Source organism: Sceloporus undulatus, chromosome 10 (assembly GCF_019175285.1).
Source record: "Sceloporus undulatus isolate JIND9_A2432 ecotype Alabama chromosome 10, SceUnd_v1.1, whole genome shotgun sequence".
In the NCBI taxonomy this organism is placed as follows: Eukaryota; Metazoa; Chordata; class Lepidosauria; order Squamata; family Phrynosomatidae; genus Sceloporus; species Sceloporus undulatus.
The window spans coordinates 12,603,252-12,621,161 of record NC_056531.1 but is presented as its reverse complement, the minus strand read 5'-3'; the positions used below and the strand labels follow the sequence as shown (position 1 = coordinate 12,621,161).

General features: G+C 44.9%; 1 protein-coding gene across 15 annotated transcripts in view; it reads left to right on the top strand.

Annotated features, from left to right (window-relative positions):
- The window catches only part of KDM2B (lysine demethylase 2B), a 56,714-nt gene that overhangs the window by 35,666 nt on the left and 3,138 nt on the right, over positions 1-17,910 (top strand). For 10 of the 15 annotated variants that reach the window (XM_042441680.1, XM_042441689.1, XM_042441691.1 and 7 more), the window contains 8 exons: positions 4,191-4,415; positions 8,855-8,998; positions 9,259-9,345; positions 10,454-10,726; positions 12,266-12,304; positions 13,937-14,619; positions 15,845-16,008; positions 16,568-16,729. In XM_042441680.1, the coding sequence (XP_042297614.1) occupies positions 4,191-4,415; positions 8,855-8,998; positions 9,259-9,345; positions 10,454-10,726; positions 12,266-12,304; positions 13,937-14,619; positions 15,845-16,008; positions 16,568-16,729 (1,777 nt within the window). The remainder of the gene's footprint in view (positions 1-4,190; positions 4,416-8,854; positions 8,999-9,258; positions 9,346-10,453; positions 10,727-12,265; positions 12,305-13,936; positions 14,620-15,844; positions 16,009-16,567; positions 16,730-17,910) is intronic. The other 5 variants (XM_042441681.1, XM_042441684.1, XM_042441683.1 and 2 more) reach the window with 5 other exon arrangements.

Sequence of the window (17,910 nt, the reverse complement as noted above, 5' to 3'; positions counted from 1 at the left end):
AGGGATGGGTGGATCGTAGCTGCTTCAGAAAGGGCTTTCCCCCTCTTTGTCTGGGCGCTCCTGTCAAGATGATGCTTGCTGTGCTGTGTGTGTGAAACGCCTGTGGCTTTCTGAAGGATCACCAGTCCTTCTGTGCTGCCGCCTTCCATGGGCCAAGCTTAGAAGGTGTGTCCTGGAAAAGGCGCAGTCCTTGAAGGCAGTCAGATTTACTTCGGATTAAACCTGGAGAGGCTCGGGATAAGGATGCCATCCTGTGCTTCCTAGGAACATACTTCTTTGAGGAACTTGTTGGCTAGCTTAACCTATGGTGACCCAGAAGCAAGAACCACTGCTTTCAGGGAGCCTTACTCTCAAGGTAAGGATGGTAGGCCAGCAACCTGGACGCCAGGGCGCATCTTGAGCCCGTGCCGGTTTAATTTAGGAGTAAGGCTTTTATTTGGGACTCATTTGTCTAGGAGGGCAAATCCCATTTGCTGGGGATTTGCTTCCAAGGTGAACGTGCTGCAACATGTTCTGCAGCCCTCAAACGCTGCTGTGCATTTCTTCTCTTTTCGCCTGCCCTGTGCTTTGCTGTAGGCTAACACAAGAGACGACTTCTGTGGCTCGCTCAGTTGCTTTATATGTAGCTTTCTTTTGATAGCTCTCCAAGCAGCATGAAACAATGAGAAAATAAACCAGGAGAGCCAAGGAAAGCGACGGCAGGAAATTAACCACTCATATACCCACTCAAAGCCTAGATAAGCAAGAAGGTGTTTAAATGGCATCGGAATGTGATCAGAATAATGGTCAGAAAAGTGGGCGTGGAGCCACCAGTCCGCAAACACTGTCACTGCTTTGTATCGATTGGAGACTGAAAGTAGAAGTCCCCTTTAATAAGACAACAGGATGAGAATTATTGCTTCAGATGCTGTTTTGGGGAATGATGTATGCCTCCGGTTCACTAATTGATCGGAAACAGCTTCTTGTGACACCACAAAGGCTTGTGGATTTATTACATGGCTTTCAGGTGCCATGATACATGTGTTTCCTTGGGTTTTTTTAACTGGAAAAGACCAATGTATTTACCCAATTTTTTTCAAAAAATTGAACTCAAGAGTGTGTTCCTAGTGGTTTGTTTTGCTCCTTTACAGAAGCACTTGAGATACCTGAAAAATGGTACGGCTCTGGGCTTCTTAATACATGTAGCCTGTTTGCGAGCTTATGAAAGAAAGGTTTAGTTTTCGGGGGGCTGCAAGTATTCTGCTGTGAGGTTGACTTAGCTCCCCTTTGATACATTAAAACCTTGGGCTGGCGGCTGAGCAAGTTGTAGCTTCATTCATTCAATGTATTTCCCCCCAAAAAACTGCACCTGGAAGTGTGAAGTGCAGACAACAAGTGGAAGAGACCTGTATTCAAAAAGTGTATGGAGCGCACACAAAAGATGACATACAAAGCCTCTTTACACCAAATCCAACAGTTGGTTCTGCAGGTCTCTAGGGTTTCAGCCAGGCATCCTTGTGTGCCGTACCAGGAGATGCCTGGGCTTTGAACCTTGGACCTTCCACTTGCAGTGCAGCTGCTCTGCCGGCCAACACAATCGTTGGGATGCTGCTCCTTATCAAACGTACTTGCAGACAGCTATTGTGTGACGTCTGGGGGAAAAACCCACTCCAGGATTGCACATCAACAGCTCTGGGTATGTTCCTTCTCCCACATACCCTGTCCCAGAGCAATGGCCCCCAAGTCTGTGGTATTTCACTTGGGATGACTAGCATTTTTAAAAATGCTCACCTGGGACCCCACAGAAAGAAAATGCAACATGAAAGAGGTGGTGACTTTGACTTCCATGGTCATGTTATGCACTTGGATAATTTGAGGCTCAGTAGCACTTACTCCCTTATGGGTGTGCTTTACAATTGGAGCCTGATGTTAGTTATGGGAAAGAATGGCAGGGTTGTTAGAGCATCCTACCCAGCCATGAATTTCTCTGGTTCAGGCTCTTGCTGGCCTAACATTGGGCAGATTTCAGGCTGCTGGGATGAACTTTGCTTTCACCCACTAGAACTTGGTCCCTTCCCCACAAAAATCTGGTTTCTCCCAAGCTTTCTCTCTTTCAGTCTTAATTCGAAGGAGTGGGGTGGGTGGGAGTCAGTTACTGCTAGGTGTCTGGGTGATTTGCATGGAGTTCATTTGTTAAACAGCTGAGAGTCAGAATTCCATGCAAATCACCCAGATACCTAGCAGTAAATCTAGTTACTTTCTGTCTGACCCAGCCCTATCTTACCTCACATTGCTAGGGAGGCAGGGAAATGAGGTATGGCTCTCCAAGCGCTTTTAAGGAAAGGTGGGGTGAACACATAAAAAAAATTGCGGAGATGCCTGAGAAAGGGAAGATACTGAGCCACCAGTCTTACCTGTTTTTGCAAAACATATTGTTTTGGTTACATGGTGAGGAAACCAAGTGTGGCTTGGGCCAAAACATCTGCATTCTGCCCTGGAGCGTGAAATGCAATAAATGAGCATATTCAGAATGCTTTTTTCCTCTTCACCAGTACCTGGGTGCAGCTAGGCCATGCTTTGAATTAAAGGGAAAGCTTTCTTTGACAGAGTGAAGGCATAACTCCTAGATAGCTGAGAATTGCAGCATTTTATTTGCTAGGAGTTAGAACCTGGGGGAGCCTCTGCTTTCACATTGGGAGACATATCTGTGATTTGGTGTCAGTACAAACTCTCACATTAAAGCCTGTGCTGAAACAGAGCATCAGCCTGGCTGTCAGTTGGGGAGAGGCATTTTTCTAGTTCCGCTGGACTTGGTGAAATGCATTAAAACTGTAGCATGGCCATTTTATCTGCCTCTGTTTTCTTTCCATGGTTTTCAGACTTATATTCCTGGAGATCTTAGAGTCTACCAAAGTGGGAACTGTTTTGGAACATTTCACAATCTTTGTCTGGTTTCCCCTTCTGCTCAGGGACTTGTTTTTACCTCAGTTGCACAGGAAGCAGCTAGGATAAAAGTCCCCATGGTTTGCCATTGCTTGAGACCGGCTTTCTCCAACTTGGGGGCCCTCCTGATATATTCCTAGCCAAATAACCATTGGGAACAATGGAGCTGATGGTGAAAACATCAGATGGGTACTTACTTGGGGAAGGCTTCTGCAGACATTCTTTTTGTTAGAGAATGTTTGGTGTTTCTTACCTTTTTTGTTTTGTCCTTAGTAAAACATTGTTCCTCATCATTTGTATCATGAGGTGTAGGGGTGGGCAATCACAATGAGAATATCAATCTCAGTTAATCTGAATAACAGTTGGGGAGTAAGCTTTTCTGGACAACCACTCTCCCCCCCTCCCTTCAGATCTTTCTCCTGCAGTGCCAAGTCACAGGAGAGTGCTTGGGTGTGTTTTAGATGTGATAGTGGTGCCCCAACACATGAATTGAGCACACACCATAAAGTGATTTCCCAGAATGCTTGGAAGGACTTTGGGGTTCTTTTGCTAATGTGCAGGGTTTTGTGTGGACCCCCAGCTTTTGAAAGCTTGAGAACTACTGCCCTACAATTAGTGAGACTGAGCTATGAATTGGAATGTTCTGGGTTTAAATCTCCTCCATGCCTTAAATGCAACAGGTGGCCATAGGTGAGGTTGCCTCTAGCATTGGATAGGCCTTGGGAAGTAGTAGCCATGGTTGCAACAGGAGTGCTTTCAGGTTGGTCACTCAGTGTTGGGACATTGTGGGATATCTGCTTAGATCTTTAGACAAGGTGTTCACCTATGTACTCCCCCGAAGCTATGTAAGAAGAAGCCCTTTATGTAAGACTGTACAGTATCACATCATTTTAATTCTTCGTCTTTATTTCCTTTTGTCACTTCTTTTTATCATAATGAATGTGCTATGTCTGCGTAACACTGTGGAGAACTAATGGAGACAAAATAATTTTCCACTGCTGATTTCTTCTGGGTTTTTAGAAAATATTTTCTTGCCAGATCCTAATAAAGTGGAAGAAAAAGAGAAGTTCCTTACTGTTGAGGTGTTCCTTAGAGATGTTTATATCTCTAGGTAGGAACACAATGTATGGGAAATGCAGCACTCCAAAAGAGTTGTATAAATTCAAAGTGTTAATGGTATTGTGATTTCTCCATCCTTCAGCTTTTGTGCTCCTTTAGGACCTCTTAAGACTTTATTGAAGGCTTGTTGTTTTGTTTGTTATTTTCAGAACCGGGCAGTTGGGAGACCAAAAGGGAAACTGGGACCCACCTCTGCTGTCAAACTCGCAGCGAATCGGACGACGGCAGGAGCTCGCCGGAGGAGGACACGATGTCGCAAGTGCGAGGCGTGCCTGCGCACAGAGTGTGGCGAGTGTCACTTCTGCAAGGACATGAAGAAGTTTGGTGGACCTGGCCGAATGAAGCAGTCATGCATTATGAGACAGTGCATTGCGGTAAGCCTTTTTCCTGGTTGCCTGGGTGGTGAAAAGGAATCACTTCTGTGGCCCAGCTAGGAAAACCTTTGCAAATCTTGGTGCTCTCAAGCCACAAAAACCAAATGTGATATCAACTTTGTGGATTGGTATATAGACATAGCAAAGCAAGCCAGGCCTGTGGCTCATTCTGTCTGCTCTAACTGGCAGAAAGGCTCCCCTTCCCTCAAGATCCTAAGGTTGCCTGGAATTGCACAGTTTTGGAAAGGTTGTACAGCTGAAAGTAGTAAGCATCTCTGGTTGCTTGTGATTGCTTTGAAATGGCATCCTGTCTGCTTCTTTATTCAGTAGGTGAATTGGTGCTACCTTGCTATGATATAGCCATGGTAGTCTCGATCAGTATGCAGAGGGATTGTGTAGCACCGTTGAGACTTAACCGAGAGAAAGAAAGAAGGCAGTAGCATGAGCTCTCCTAGACTTAAGTGCTACATTGAACTCTTACATACATGCATACATACACTGATTTCTCATCCCTGGTCCATGGGTTTTCTGCTTGATTCTGTCTTTAAACTGAAAGGATTGAAGTTTTACTCCCCATAGGCCAAGATGGCATACTGTGTTAACAGAACAGAAATCCACATCGGCTACCTCTGCTAGGCTCCTGCTGTTACTAGCTATGCAGTTTAATTTAGAAGACATTGGGTTGGTCCCCACACCCAGCCAGTGACAAGTAAACTCCTGGACACCATCTGGTTGCAGTTTGCAGTCTAGGAAAAGGAAAAAAAACAATTGTCTTCCCAGACCTCAAGTGTCCATGGTGGATGTCCCAGAGGGTGATGGCTCTTCCCTTTTTCCAGCTACAAAACTGCAGCCAGATGGTGTTCAGGAGCATCTAAACCCTATGAAGTGATGGTGGTGATGATTTATATCCGTCTTTTCCCCCAAACCTGGACTCGAGGCAGAGTGTGGTTGGCTGTGGGGGTGTGCTCTCACACTTTCATACCTGTGTTGTGTGCAGGGGTGAGTTACACAAGGAGGTACTGCTTATGTCCTTTTGCAACAAGCACAAAAGGACATGCTGGCAGAATGGGTGTTATGCTAGCATATGTCGTGAGCAGAATATCGGGGATAATATGTCTGATTTAGCAAACTCTTTGGGATGTAGACCTTAGCTTTCATCACTGTTGAAAAGGCAGGAGGTAATAATGGATTTCAGGGCTCTGTGTCAGAGGCTCAGCTGCAAATTTCCAGTCAGCCATGGACTCTCTGGACGGACTTGTTGCCTTTTCACAAGATGAGCGTAATAGCAACTCTCCTCATGTGTTTGGTAGGAGATGAAATATTTTTAATGACTGGTTCGGAAACATTGCGCATTGAATATGCTATTAATTTTTTTGACTTAGGGTTGACGATAGCTTTAGGCTAGATTGCTACTAGTTTATTCATCTTTAAAAAGCACTAGACAAACTCGTGGAGGATACATCTCTACCCACTTCCAACTAGTACTTTTTTTGCATTTTTGCAAAATGAGATTTCTTGGGCCAAAAAATAAGGGATAATCACTCCCTTTGTGTCCTGCTTTTCAGTACCCAGAGAGGTTTGGCTGCCTATTTTTGGAAATGCATCCTTGACTTAAGCTGGCATCCTAAACTTACTGGTTAGTGAGTAAGCCCCACTGAATAACAGTGGAATTGATTTAGGGGATTACAATGCAGCTGGCTATTTTGGCTCATCAAGGAAAGCAACTCTTAGGACTTTGCCTGTTTGGATACTTGTCTTGCGACTCCTTTCTCCCATAACTGGGAGAACCCCCCCCCCCCAACTTTCTGCTTTATTTTCATGTACATGGGCTATCTATATTTTAAATGCTTTGATGGGAAGACTTCTTTGAGTGCTTAGCATACATTGGTGTGGAAGTATTGCCAAAGACCAGGATCAGCCAGGATGGGGTGCAAGCCCTATTCATTTTGATGTCCCTTGCCCAAGAGAGCTGCCCAGGTTAACTGATCACCTGTGAAATCAGTTTCATCACTGTTGTATCAACTTTACACTATATATATATATATATATAGTGTGTATATATATATATCCCTTTTATATCAGTGATGGGCAACTGCTAAAGAGGAGGTGCAAATCTCCCTCCCGTGGGCCTCACCAGAGTGACTAGAAGGCAATTTACAAGATTCTGCATAGGAATGTACACTTTTGTGTGTGTGTTGGAGTATGGGGGCTAGTGGGCACATGAGGACACAGAGGTATGGGTAAATCAATTTTCGAGGGAGGTCTGGCCACAAAAAGGAACCCATACACAGCCTGTGTAGAGCATGTTCTTCAGCCCTACTTTAAAGCTACCAACCTCTCTAGCTGGGGATTTTAGTCCATATTCCATTACCTGGTGCAGTGTCCTCTACCTGCAGATTGCCCTCTTTTAAAGCAAGGTCTTTGCTCCCAAAGTCCAGTCTCTCCTAGCTCACCAATGAGTGAACAGAAAAAGAGTGACATAGTTTATTAGTACTGTTCTTGTTTGTCTTTATTGAGCTTTTCCAGTGACAGCTCTTTGCTAGAGGGCTTGCCTCTTTTTTCTTCCCACCCCTGAGACCAGACTTCAGCAACCCTTGGTTTGCTTTTGTGTCTCTCATGTTCCCAAATTAAAATGACATGCAGTGCTCAAAATTGTAGGAACGGGATGATGGAAGCGCCAGAAGGTGAAGGCAGAAATGGAAGAACTTAATCAAACCTTGACAAGGGCCATATTCTCAGATGTAAGGAACCTTTGGCTGACCTCTGTGGATTACAGCTAAGGCTGAAACCTTTAATCAACTTATAATGAGATTTATTGACTGAATCTTTTTTTTACACCAGCAAAAAAGCAGCCCTTTTCATTGGAAATCTTAAAAAAAACAACCCACCATATTAACGGGCAGGGAACCGTCTAACTAAAATGTTGTATGTACAGCGCTGTGTAAATTTACAGCGCTTTATAAATAAAGATTAATAATAATAAGAATACAGTTTATGAAAACCATAGATGACAGGACCTATCTTAGAAGAGTCTATTGTAGTATCTCTTTTTAAAAGGGAAGAAAACAGTGATACACTGGCCATTAATTTTGTATAGTTAGCAAATGTTTTACTCACATACATATGGTATTCTGAGAGGGGAGTGAATGCCACTCCGCGTGCTAAAAGTTAAACATGCTCCATCTAAAAACATGGCAGCTTGAATCCAAATGATCTGAAATACCAGGACTTACTATATGAACCTGCCAGAGTTTTAAGATCATTGGGGAGGGCTTTTTCTTGGTCTTGCCACCATCAGAGGCCCATTTGGTGAGGACATGGCAGAGAGCCTTCTTGCTCATAGGATGTAGAGTCCCCTCCTATGGGAGATCCAGTTGGCCCTCTCTCCTCTCCTTTCACTGGCAGGCAAACCCTTTTTGATTCTAAGTTGCATATTTTTTAAACTCGATTATGTTTTTAAGGGATTTTACACTTTTAAAAGTAAAGAGCATGTTAGTGCAGTAATTGCTTTAATTGGGTGCTAATTTAATAGGCTCCCATTCTGGGAGATGGGTGAGCTACAAATTAAATAATTAGTAGATTAATGAAATAAATAAAAACAAAGAAGGACTTCTTGTCTTCAAATGCTGCTGTTGGCATGCAAATATATGGAGATTTTGTTTTCTTTAATGCCCTTCAGCATGTTCCCTGTACAGTTGAAAATGGATTTCCTATGTTGGCTAAGAAGTCTTTAAATGGGTTTAAACCCCCCCCCCCCCCCATTATAACTCATTGTCTCAGGAAATATTGGAGGGCTGCACCAGTCGCACTGTAAAAAGTCATTTTTTGCCTATATACTCTAAAGCAGCGGTTCCTAAACTTTGGTTCTCCAGGTGTTTTGGTTTTCACTTCCCAGGATTCTTGGACAATGGTGGCATTGCCCATGGTGGCTTCTGAGAATTGAAATCTAAAATGCCTGGAGAACCAGAGTTTGGAAATCTCTGCTCTAAAGGCAATGCATTTTTAAAAATAGTATTTTTGACCCCCGGGGCTGCATGTGGCCCAGAGACTGCAAATATTCCACCCCTGATTTATGCAGTGGCTGATTTATATTGGTATGGTTTCTTTATTTTCAGTATGAACTGGCCTTTTTTAATGACAAGTTAAGGTTGAAACAAATACATCAACAAACTTAAACTCCTGGCCAGCTGTTTTTGACGGTGGTGGGACTTGAAACAAGACCCAAAAAACTGCCCAATTTAGACCCAGTTGAGAGTTGTCTGCCTTCCAGCCCTTCAGTTAAGAGTCATAAGCAGAATAGGCTTTGCGGGCCTCTCCAAGACCCAGCCATGGAAAAGGCCAAGAGCTAGGGGAGGGAACAATTTGGCAGGTGCCTGTGCTGATATATTGCTACCCACTTCCTGATCCTCTTCTCCTTTCTTCCCTTTGTGGGTGTTCAGCCGGTACTGCCCCATACGGCTGTGTGCCTGGTGTGTGGGGAAGCAGGGAAGGAAGACACGGCAGAGGAAGAGGGTGGCAAGTTTAATCTCATGCTTATGGAATGTTCCATCTGCAACGAAATCATACACCCAGGATGCCTTAAGGTAAGAGCTAGTGTAAAGCAGTGGTGAGTGGCCCTGTGGGGTGAGGGTCATGGTTAGAGATTAAACTCAAATATGTCTTGCTCAGTAGCTTATGGATGTCAAACTTCCCAAGATACTAGTAGGTCTGGCAGCCCCTGCCATCTGTTCTGTTGTACTTTGGCTGTCCTTCCCTTAAGCGATTGTCTCGCCTCTGTCAAGCATGATCCACGACTTGCAGAATTTCCCCATTATCCCGTGTTGTGTGCCCCTCTCCCTCCCAGGTGCGGGAATCAGATGGCGTGGTGAATGAAGAGCTGCCGAACTGCTGGGAATGTCCAAAGTGCAACCATGCTGGCAAAACTGGGAAAGTGAGTTTCACTAGAATTAAATTGCAGGGATTGGAAAGGAGTATTATTATTGTTATTATTGTTATTATTATTATTATTTTGGAAGTTCGGTACTACCTTTGTGGTGTGCTCTGGGTTTGTTACTGCTAGATGGTTGTGCGCCACTGGGGAGCCCCACTCGCACATTTTTCCTGGAATCTCTTTCCAGGGCTGCCCTCAATCTTCTGGAGTTGGTTTTGAGGCTAGAGGGGCCATACATGGTCTCTTCAGTGGAACTTTTCTGAATGTGTTTTAACTCCACACAAGAGAAACCTCTTTCTGTCCATGGTCCAAATTAAAAAGCAAAGAAGTTCTTAAGGGGGCTTATTTCAAAGGCAGAAGGGTAGGACACGAACTACCAGCATATTTTAATTCAGAGTTCTTACCGCCAGTAACTAAGCCTTAGGAGAGGCATTGCAAGCTTTCAGAATGATGGGGGGAAATTAGAAAAGTGCCTGACAGTGGTGTCATAAAAAAGGGAAGGGTGGCCATCTTGGCAGCTCTAAGTGTATGCTCAGTTTAGGTGAAGCCCCAGCCAGAGCTGCTGGGCTTTTCATGGCCTGGGAAGGCATCACAGAATGTGCTCAACATAAAGGTACACCTTCTTGGAATAGTAAAACACACGCCTCCAGGCAGAGGGGTGGGGAGGGGGTCTCTATCCCTTTCCAAATTATGTCCGAGTATCTCTCTTTGCCTGCTGTGGGTTTTCAGCTATGTTGTGCTTTTGAACCTCCTCTTTCCCTTCTCAAATAGGAAAAGGTGTTTCTCTTTAAACACAGTAGGTGTGCACAAAGTGAAAACTGTCACAGCATCTGTTCTTTGAATGGGGAGAGGAGGGGCTTTAAAGATGTTTCTTTCTGCATCTCACCTGGTGAGGGAGTAGGCCATTGGGCTCAGTTCAGTCTTGCTAGCTCTTCAGCCTTACCCAGCCCTGTAGAGAAACCCAACAAAATACCCCTTTGCCCCTAAAATAATAGGTGAAGGCATCAAATCTAGCTAGAGGTCGTGTTGTTGAATTTCTGGTGATCTCTAGAAAGCCACAGTAAAAAGGCATAAGATATAAAGTTTGCTTGTGTGCTTTGTCTCTCTGGCGTACAAGCAAAAGCGCGGACCAGGGTTCAAATATGCGTCCAACCTCCCTGGATCTCTGCTCAAAGAACAGAAGATCAATCGAGAAAACAAGGAGGTTGTTCCGGATGCCACCAAGCGGAAAGTGGAGTGTGAGGAACCACCCCGGAAAAAAGTGGATGAGCGTCCCCCCAAACCCCCTCTTGATCCACTTCTGAGGAGGAAGTCTGAGGAAGCTCACCTGCGACGGAAACGGAAATTTGAAAAGCCCCAGGAACCTGCCCTGAGGAAGCGGGTAGGTCCGGGAGTGTCTCCCTGCCTACAGTTGTGCCAAAGGGCAGAGGCTTCTTTAGAAAGACCTTAGATGGAGAAGAGCAGGCCTTAAGGAAGGGTGCAAGGCTGAATATGGGATGAGACTAGTCCGCATCTATTCCCTCATGCCCTCCGTTCCCAATCCTACCTTTTAGCTAATGCAGCTCACCCACCAAACCTGTTTACTGGCTGGTAGAGAGCAGGAGCGAGTTATCAGTGGTGTTTTGCTCAGGGATATCTGCTTGGTTGTTTAAAGGCGTTTTTTGTTTATCTACCTTTGCTAGAAATAAATTGAGGCCATTAAGAAAAGACCTTTTTGAAGGGTGGGGCTCAGCATCTTTAAAGTTCAGGATAGAACTTGGAGCACATTCACTTACCCGTTCACATTGGAAGTACCAGGGCTGCAGCTTGGGAGGAGGCAAAATAAGAGTTGTTGTCATGTGCCTTCAAGAAGTTTCCGGCTTATAGCTACCCTGAGGTGACCCTCTCATAGCGTTTTCTGGGGCTGAGAGTGTGTGGCTTGCCCACATCACCCAGCGGGTTTCCATAGCCAAGCATGGAATGGAACCCTTCTCTCCATAGTTGGCCAATGCTCAAACCAGTATGTCATGCTGGCTCTCAAAATGGGAGTACTGCCTCCCGTGTAAGAATTCTGCCCACCTAATCAAAATTTTTCTTCACTCCCCAAATTTCTAGCCTTGCAGTAACTTAAGATTTCAGTTTAGGATTTAGACCAAGGAATGCAAACGCAGCAGATACAATGTTCTAGGTGTGAATGAATTGCAGTGTCCCATTCTCTGCAAAGCTAGAAATTTGGGGGCTGCAGGAAAATTTCATGGTGGGGAGGCAGAATTATTTGATAGCACTGTTTTCATTTTGCTCCACTCCCGGTAGCTATACCCCTACTCTGGGCACCTTGAATTAGTAAGCCAAAGTACCTGAGAGTCTGGAGAGATGTTGGCAGTCAGAATAGATAATATTGAGATAGATGGACCAGTGATCTGACCCAGCATAAAACAGCTTCTTCCTCATCCCTCCATTCTTAAGTTTCCAGTTAAGCTTCCTTTCCTTTCTCACCCACTAGATGGTGCTTGAGGGTTTTCTGGCGCAGGCTTGGCTTCTTATTCTCTTGTTTTCCTTCCTGCTAGCGCTTTCTTCTTTAAAAGTGTATGCCTGGAGGGCTAGGGTATTCGTCTTGGCAAATACATTATTTTAGGAGTGACTAAGCAAAAAACCAAACTCCGTTGCATAGCAAGCATGGGGACATGTGACCCTGCAGCTCTCGCTGGATTGCAACTCCTGAGCATGAACCCCTATTGAACACCATGGGCCATACTTCTCAGTAGACAGCTGCCTTGGCACTGGAAATCCCCTTGGGCTCAGTGGGAATTCAGTAGTTCAAAGGTGCAGGGGCTTGAAGCCCGTGGTCTAGTGCCAGGGGTCCACATGGAAAGCTGAAGCATGGTGTGGTATGTCTCTGCGTTCAGTAAATGATGCCTTTCTCCTTTCTCTCTGATCGTAGCTAAAGCTGGGCAAAGAAGAGAAGCTGTTCAGGAAAAAGGTACTTCATTATTTTATGTTGATTTCTCCCTACTCACCATCTTCCTGCATGGTGGTCCACTGTAATCTGTCTGGATAGTGTAGAGTCTGAATGTGAAGAAAACTACGGTGTGTTGGCCTCCTGCACTTCTCCCTCACACCCTGAAATCTGGCATCTGGTTCAGGTATGATTCATGTAGCAGTGAGTTGATGATAGCAAAAGGTAGCTCCCCAGAAACTCTACCTGTAGACCTCTGAATTCCAAGTACTGGAGACAGAGAGGTTGTGAAATTGCTTAAATTCCACTCTTCCCCCATCCCCAAATGCTACCAACCTTTAGAGAAGCCTGCAGCTTAGGTACTGTGAGTGTTAGTCCTGTTTCCCATTTGACCGGCTCTTACTTAAGTCCCCTTTTCTGGCTGTGAGAACCACTGCTTAGGAAGGTTGGTGAATAACAGATATGTAACATTCTTGAAATTTTGAAATCATGGGGTGGGGAATGGAAGGGACATTTTTGTTTGGGGGGGGGGATAGAAAAAATGCAATATTAGTTACTTTTTACAGACTGAAAGTCACTTTATTCCTTTGGAAACATAAAATGCATTCTATATCTCTCTGTCTAGGCTTGGCATAAAAGTATCATGATACATTAACAATATAGTTTGTTCAGAAAATAATTACAAACTGAATTTATCTTTAAAATGGTTATAGATACAGATAGGTCTTGAAATGTAAGGGACACCTGAACTGTAAGGGACCATTTTATTTTAGCCAATTTATGAGGAGGAGGACCTCCTAATAAAGCCAGGAAAAACCACCAACTTTAGTAAAAGAGGGGAAATTATTTCGTCTCTAGGCCTCCGTAGAGCCAAGCAGACTTAAAGCATTCATTCTCATAAAAAGAACTGAGAAAAGGAAACCAAGACTAGGAATTGCAGTTATGTGCATTTCTTTACTTAGTCGTATGTAAAAGTCTACCCACAACATAGTTTTTAGAAAGAATGTGGTGGGAAATTCATATTTATTTTATTAAAATATTTATTTTCTGCCTTCTACATGAAGATCTGAGGGTGGCATAGAATAAAATCCACAGGTTTTTAAACCGTTTAAACAATAAAATGATTTTAAAACTATAGTAACATATTAAACCATTCATCCATTTAAAAGACGACAGATAAAAATCAGTTCAAATACTTAAAGAACAAAAAACAAAACTCTAAAACCATGCATATGTGAGGATTTGTGTAAAAACGTTTAGGTCGCAAAGGCATTTTGAGCAAGCATGCTTACAAAGCATGTACATTTTTTCCAGAAAACTCCAGGGATTGGAAAAGAAAAAAGCCTTTCCCCCAGATTTCCCTTGCCTTCCAGCCCTCACATTTTTAGTGAAGCCATGATAACAGAGGTTGATAATACCAGGCTCCAGGATCTCTTCTTAAGAGATTATGGTTAGTAATAGTAATAGTAATAAAATTTATTCGGTCTTTGACCAGTAAAGAGATTAAGGTTTTCCTCCTAGAATTACCAACACTAGGGTTCTCCACTGAAAGAAAATATCAGTTCTGAAGCAATTTCGGGCTGTGTGTGTCCCCATGGGATGATCCCCCCCTCCATTTGCTGCCTTTTGGACTGAGACCAGACCTTTCCTTTCCAGAGGCGATCATGGAAGGTCACAGATGACCGGAGCACCATAGTCAAGCCGTTGCGGCGTTTCAAGCAGGAGCCAGAAGATGAGTTCCCCGAGGAGCCTCCAAGAAATAAGGACAGCGATCAGTCCCGCTCAAGTTCTCCAATGGCTGGTCCCAGTTCGGAGGGTGCCGAAGCACGAGACAAGAAGAAGTTCAAGATTCGTCGAAAAGCCCGTCTTCCAAACAAAGAGCTCAGCAAAGAGCTCAGCAAGGAGCTCAACCTGGAGATCCAAAAGACTGAGAACAGCCTGGCCAATGAGAACCACCAGCCCATCAAGTCAGAGCCCGAGAGCGAAAATGAGGAGTCCAAGCACATGCTCTGCCCAGAGCGGCCCCACCGCTTCAGCAAGGGCTTGAATGGGACTCCCAGGGAGCTCCGGCACCAGCTCTTGTCCAGCCTGCGCAGCAGCAGCGGGGGCACACCTAGGGCCATCACCCGACCTCCCCCTTCCCTCTCGCCCCCCAAGTGCATGCAGATGGAGCGCCATGTCATTCGGCCACCCCCCATCAGCCCCCCTCCGGACTCACTCCTGCTTGATGATGGGGCAGCCCATGTGATGCAGAGGGAAGTCTGGATGGCTGTTTTCCACTACCTCAGCCACAGTGAACTGTGTGTCTGCATGAGGGTGTGCAGGACCTGGAATAGATGGTAAGGAGCACAGGAGGTGGGGGCCTTGGTGAAAGGAAGGGAAGAAAGCTCTTGAGGGCATGGGTGCTCTGGTTGCGACATATAGAAAAATTCACATTGAACCAAGATTTAAGAGGCTGAAAATCATGGGTTTGTTTTAAAGCAAAGAAGAAGCTTCTAGACCATATGCAGGGGGGTGGGCTTATATTTCTTCCATGTATATAAAGAGTGAAGGATTTGGGAGGGTAACCAGTTCTGTTTTCTGGGGAACTCTTAACTGTCTGTTGCCTCATTTCATACAATCCTGTGTGACACTGGGTGACATCCTATTAGTGACACATTGAACCATTTTGGTTGTTGGTCAATGAGGAATTCACTCCCTCTCTCATGCCAGGACCAAACTCCCTGCAGGATTAATCTTTCTCCTCTGAAGGACATTGAAAAAGCATCTGGCTATGCCTCTGTCTCAGACACAGAACCTCAAAGGCATCTTCCTGGACCTCCTCAGAGCTCTCTAAAAGTCTCAGAGGATGATGTTGTCTTTGTGCATGTGGTTATAGGCACAAAGCCAGAGGCTTCTCTGACACAACACCCTCCGCCCACCCCATACACCCTGCTCTCCCTTGATCAGTAAATGGCTGTGGAGAGGACCCCTTCAGGAGAAAGGTGATTCTAGCAGGAAGGGAGATGTAGTTCTGCCAGGGCAAAACTTTGCAATATATCTCCTGATCCAAGGTGCTGGTCAGAGTTTCTCAGTCCGGAGGCATCTTGTTCACTTGTACAAACAGTGTTCATGCTTTGTTGTTCTCTGCCTCCAAGCTGATTCCAGGTTATGGCAACCCTCTCCTAGGGCTTTCTTGGTGAGATTTATTTCAGTGAGATTTGCCATTGCCTTCTAAGGCTCAGGGGATATTCACACCCAGTGCATTTCCAAGGCTGAGCGGAGATTCAAACCCTGCTCTCCCAGAGGCCTAGTCCAACCTTCAAACCACTCCAACATGTAGGGCTTTAGGAGGTAAAAACAAAGTCAATTCAAGTACTCTGTTCCACATCTTCATTTGAAATAGATGGTGCAACATCCCTCTTTGGGGTAAACTTTGTTCTGAGCATAAAATGCGAGAGTCTACCTGCCACTGGTTTTGATGGTTCAAGTGATTCTTTGTTTTTTTTAAAATAAGTATAATAGGTTTGTGTTTCTGTCCAAGTGCCAGGGTGCTTTTCTTATGAAACCTTTTGCCTTTTCCAGGTGCTGTGATAAAAGACTGTGGACCAAAATAGACCTAAACCATTGTAAATCCATCACTCCCCTCATGCTCAGTGGTATTATTAGGAGGCAGCCAGTCCGCCTTGATTTGAGCTGGACAAACATATCAAAAAAGCAACTGAGCTGGCTCATCAACAGGCTCCCAGGTACTGTATGTCCACCAAGGCAGGGCACTGTGTTTGGGGTGGCCAGCCAAGAGGGAAGAAACAATAAGGCAGAGGTAGCTTAGGCATGTCTCAGAGACACATGGGCCTTTTGCTGGATCTGGGCACTAGTCAATCATTATTTTCTTATACTCTGCCTTGGGTGGGGCTCCAAGTTTGGCTTCTCAGTGAAATGTCTGGTGTTGATGTAACAGAGAGAGGTTGGCTTTGTTTGGGATCCTGACTACAAGACCTGCCATAGTTAGATCATGGGTGCTACAAGTGACTCTTCTGGCCAGGAACAGGAGATCCAAACTTGCAAGCTTCTTTGTCAGGTCTGCATTTGTGCCTGTGCTTCTGGTGCATGCTCAGGGAGTCACTTGTACCCAAGTGGCATTCTCTTCTCCTAGGAATTTGCCTTGTGTTGCATATGTCTCAAAGCTTAGCTGTCACTGTGTTCAGATGCAGTAGTAGCTCTGTCAATCGTTACTGTGAAACCAGCTCCTCTCACCTCTGTTCACTTTACTCTGTGCTCAGCTGTCTCCTTCCTTTGACTCTCTAGGCCTCCGAGATCTGCTGTTGGCAGGGTGCTCATGGATAGCAGTGTCTGCCCTCTGCAGTTCCAGTTGCCCACTCCTCCGAACGCTGGATGCCCAGTGGGTGGAAGGCTTAAAAGATGCACAAATGAGAGACCTTTTGTCGCCACCAACAGACAACAGGCCAGGTATATCGTCTTGTCTGATTCTGGGAGAGAGGCTAGGGCATTGATGGCGAACCTATGGCACGCGTGCCAGAGGCACTCAGAGCCCTCTCTGTGGGCACATGTGCCATCACCCCAGTACAGAGTTTGCTACTAGAAAGCCAGAGGGACATGGCACTTTGCAATAAATAAGTGGGGTTTGGGTTGCAGTTTGGGCACTCGGCCTCTAAAAGGTTCACCATCACTGGGCTAGGGTCTGCCTTGTACCCAGAGCTCTTATTCTTGCCAGAAGAGTAGAAAAAGTTTAGAAGATGGGTGTTAGGTGTACAGTTTTTATCCTCCTTGAGATTTTCAGCTTTTTTGGGGGGTGGGGGTGGGCTAATACAGATTCTGCCAGTGATATCCAGATTCTTAAATAAAAAATTCCTTTAGAACAGTGAGCAGAGAACATACAGGGCTAGCCAAGACCAGATAAGAAAGAGTGATAAGATTTCAAGCAGGACATACCGTATATACTTGACTATAAGTTGAGAAATTTATGCCCCCAAATTGCCTCTAAAATGTTGGGGTAGACTTATAGAGGGGTCAACTGATCGGCAGTGCTTAGAAGGGTCCCCAAGCAAGCAAGCCTGCCACCCCAATCTCCCTTGAAGACCAATTCCTTCCCTGCTCCAGTCCGTTTCCCAAGCCTTGGCTTCCTAGTGCAAAAACTCCCCATTTCAAAGCACTCGCGTCTCTCTCTGCTCCCTTTTGCTAGCCTTGGCTTTCTAGCAGAAATACTCCGCATTTAAAAAAACTTACTTCTCTTTTGCTCCGTTTTGTAAGCCTTGGCTTCCCAAGGAAAAACTTCTCCATTTAAATCCAGTTTGCTCCGTTTTGCAAGCCTTGGCTTCCAAAGAAAAAACTTCTCCATTTAAATCCAGTTTTCTCCGTTTTGCAAGCCTTGGCTTGCCAAAGAAAAACCTCTCCATTTAAACCCAATTGCTTCTCGTTTGCTGTCTTTGCAAGCCTTGGCTTCCCAAGGAAAAACCTCTCCATTTAAATTCAGTTGCTTCTATTTATTTTTGCAAAACCTGGTTTCCCAAGGAAAAACCTCTCCATTTAAGTCCAATTGCTTGTCTTTTGCTCTCTTTGCAAGACCTGGTTTCCCAAGGAAAAACCTCTCCATTTAAGTCCAATTGCTTGTCTTTTGCTCTCTTTGCAAG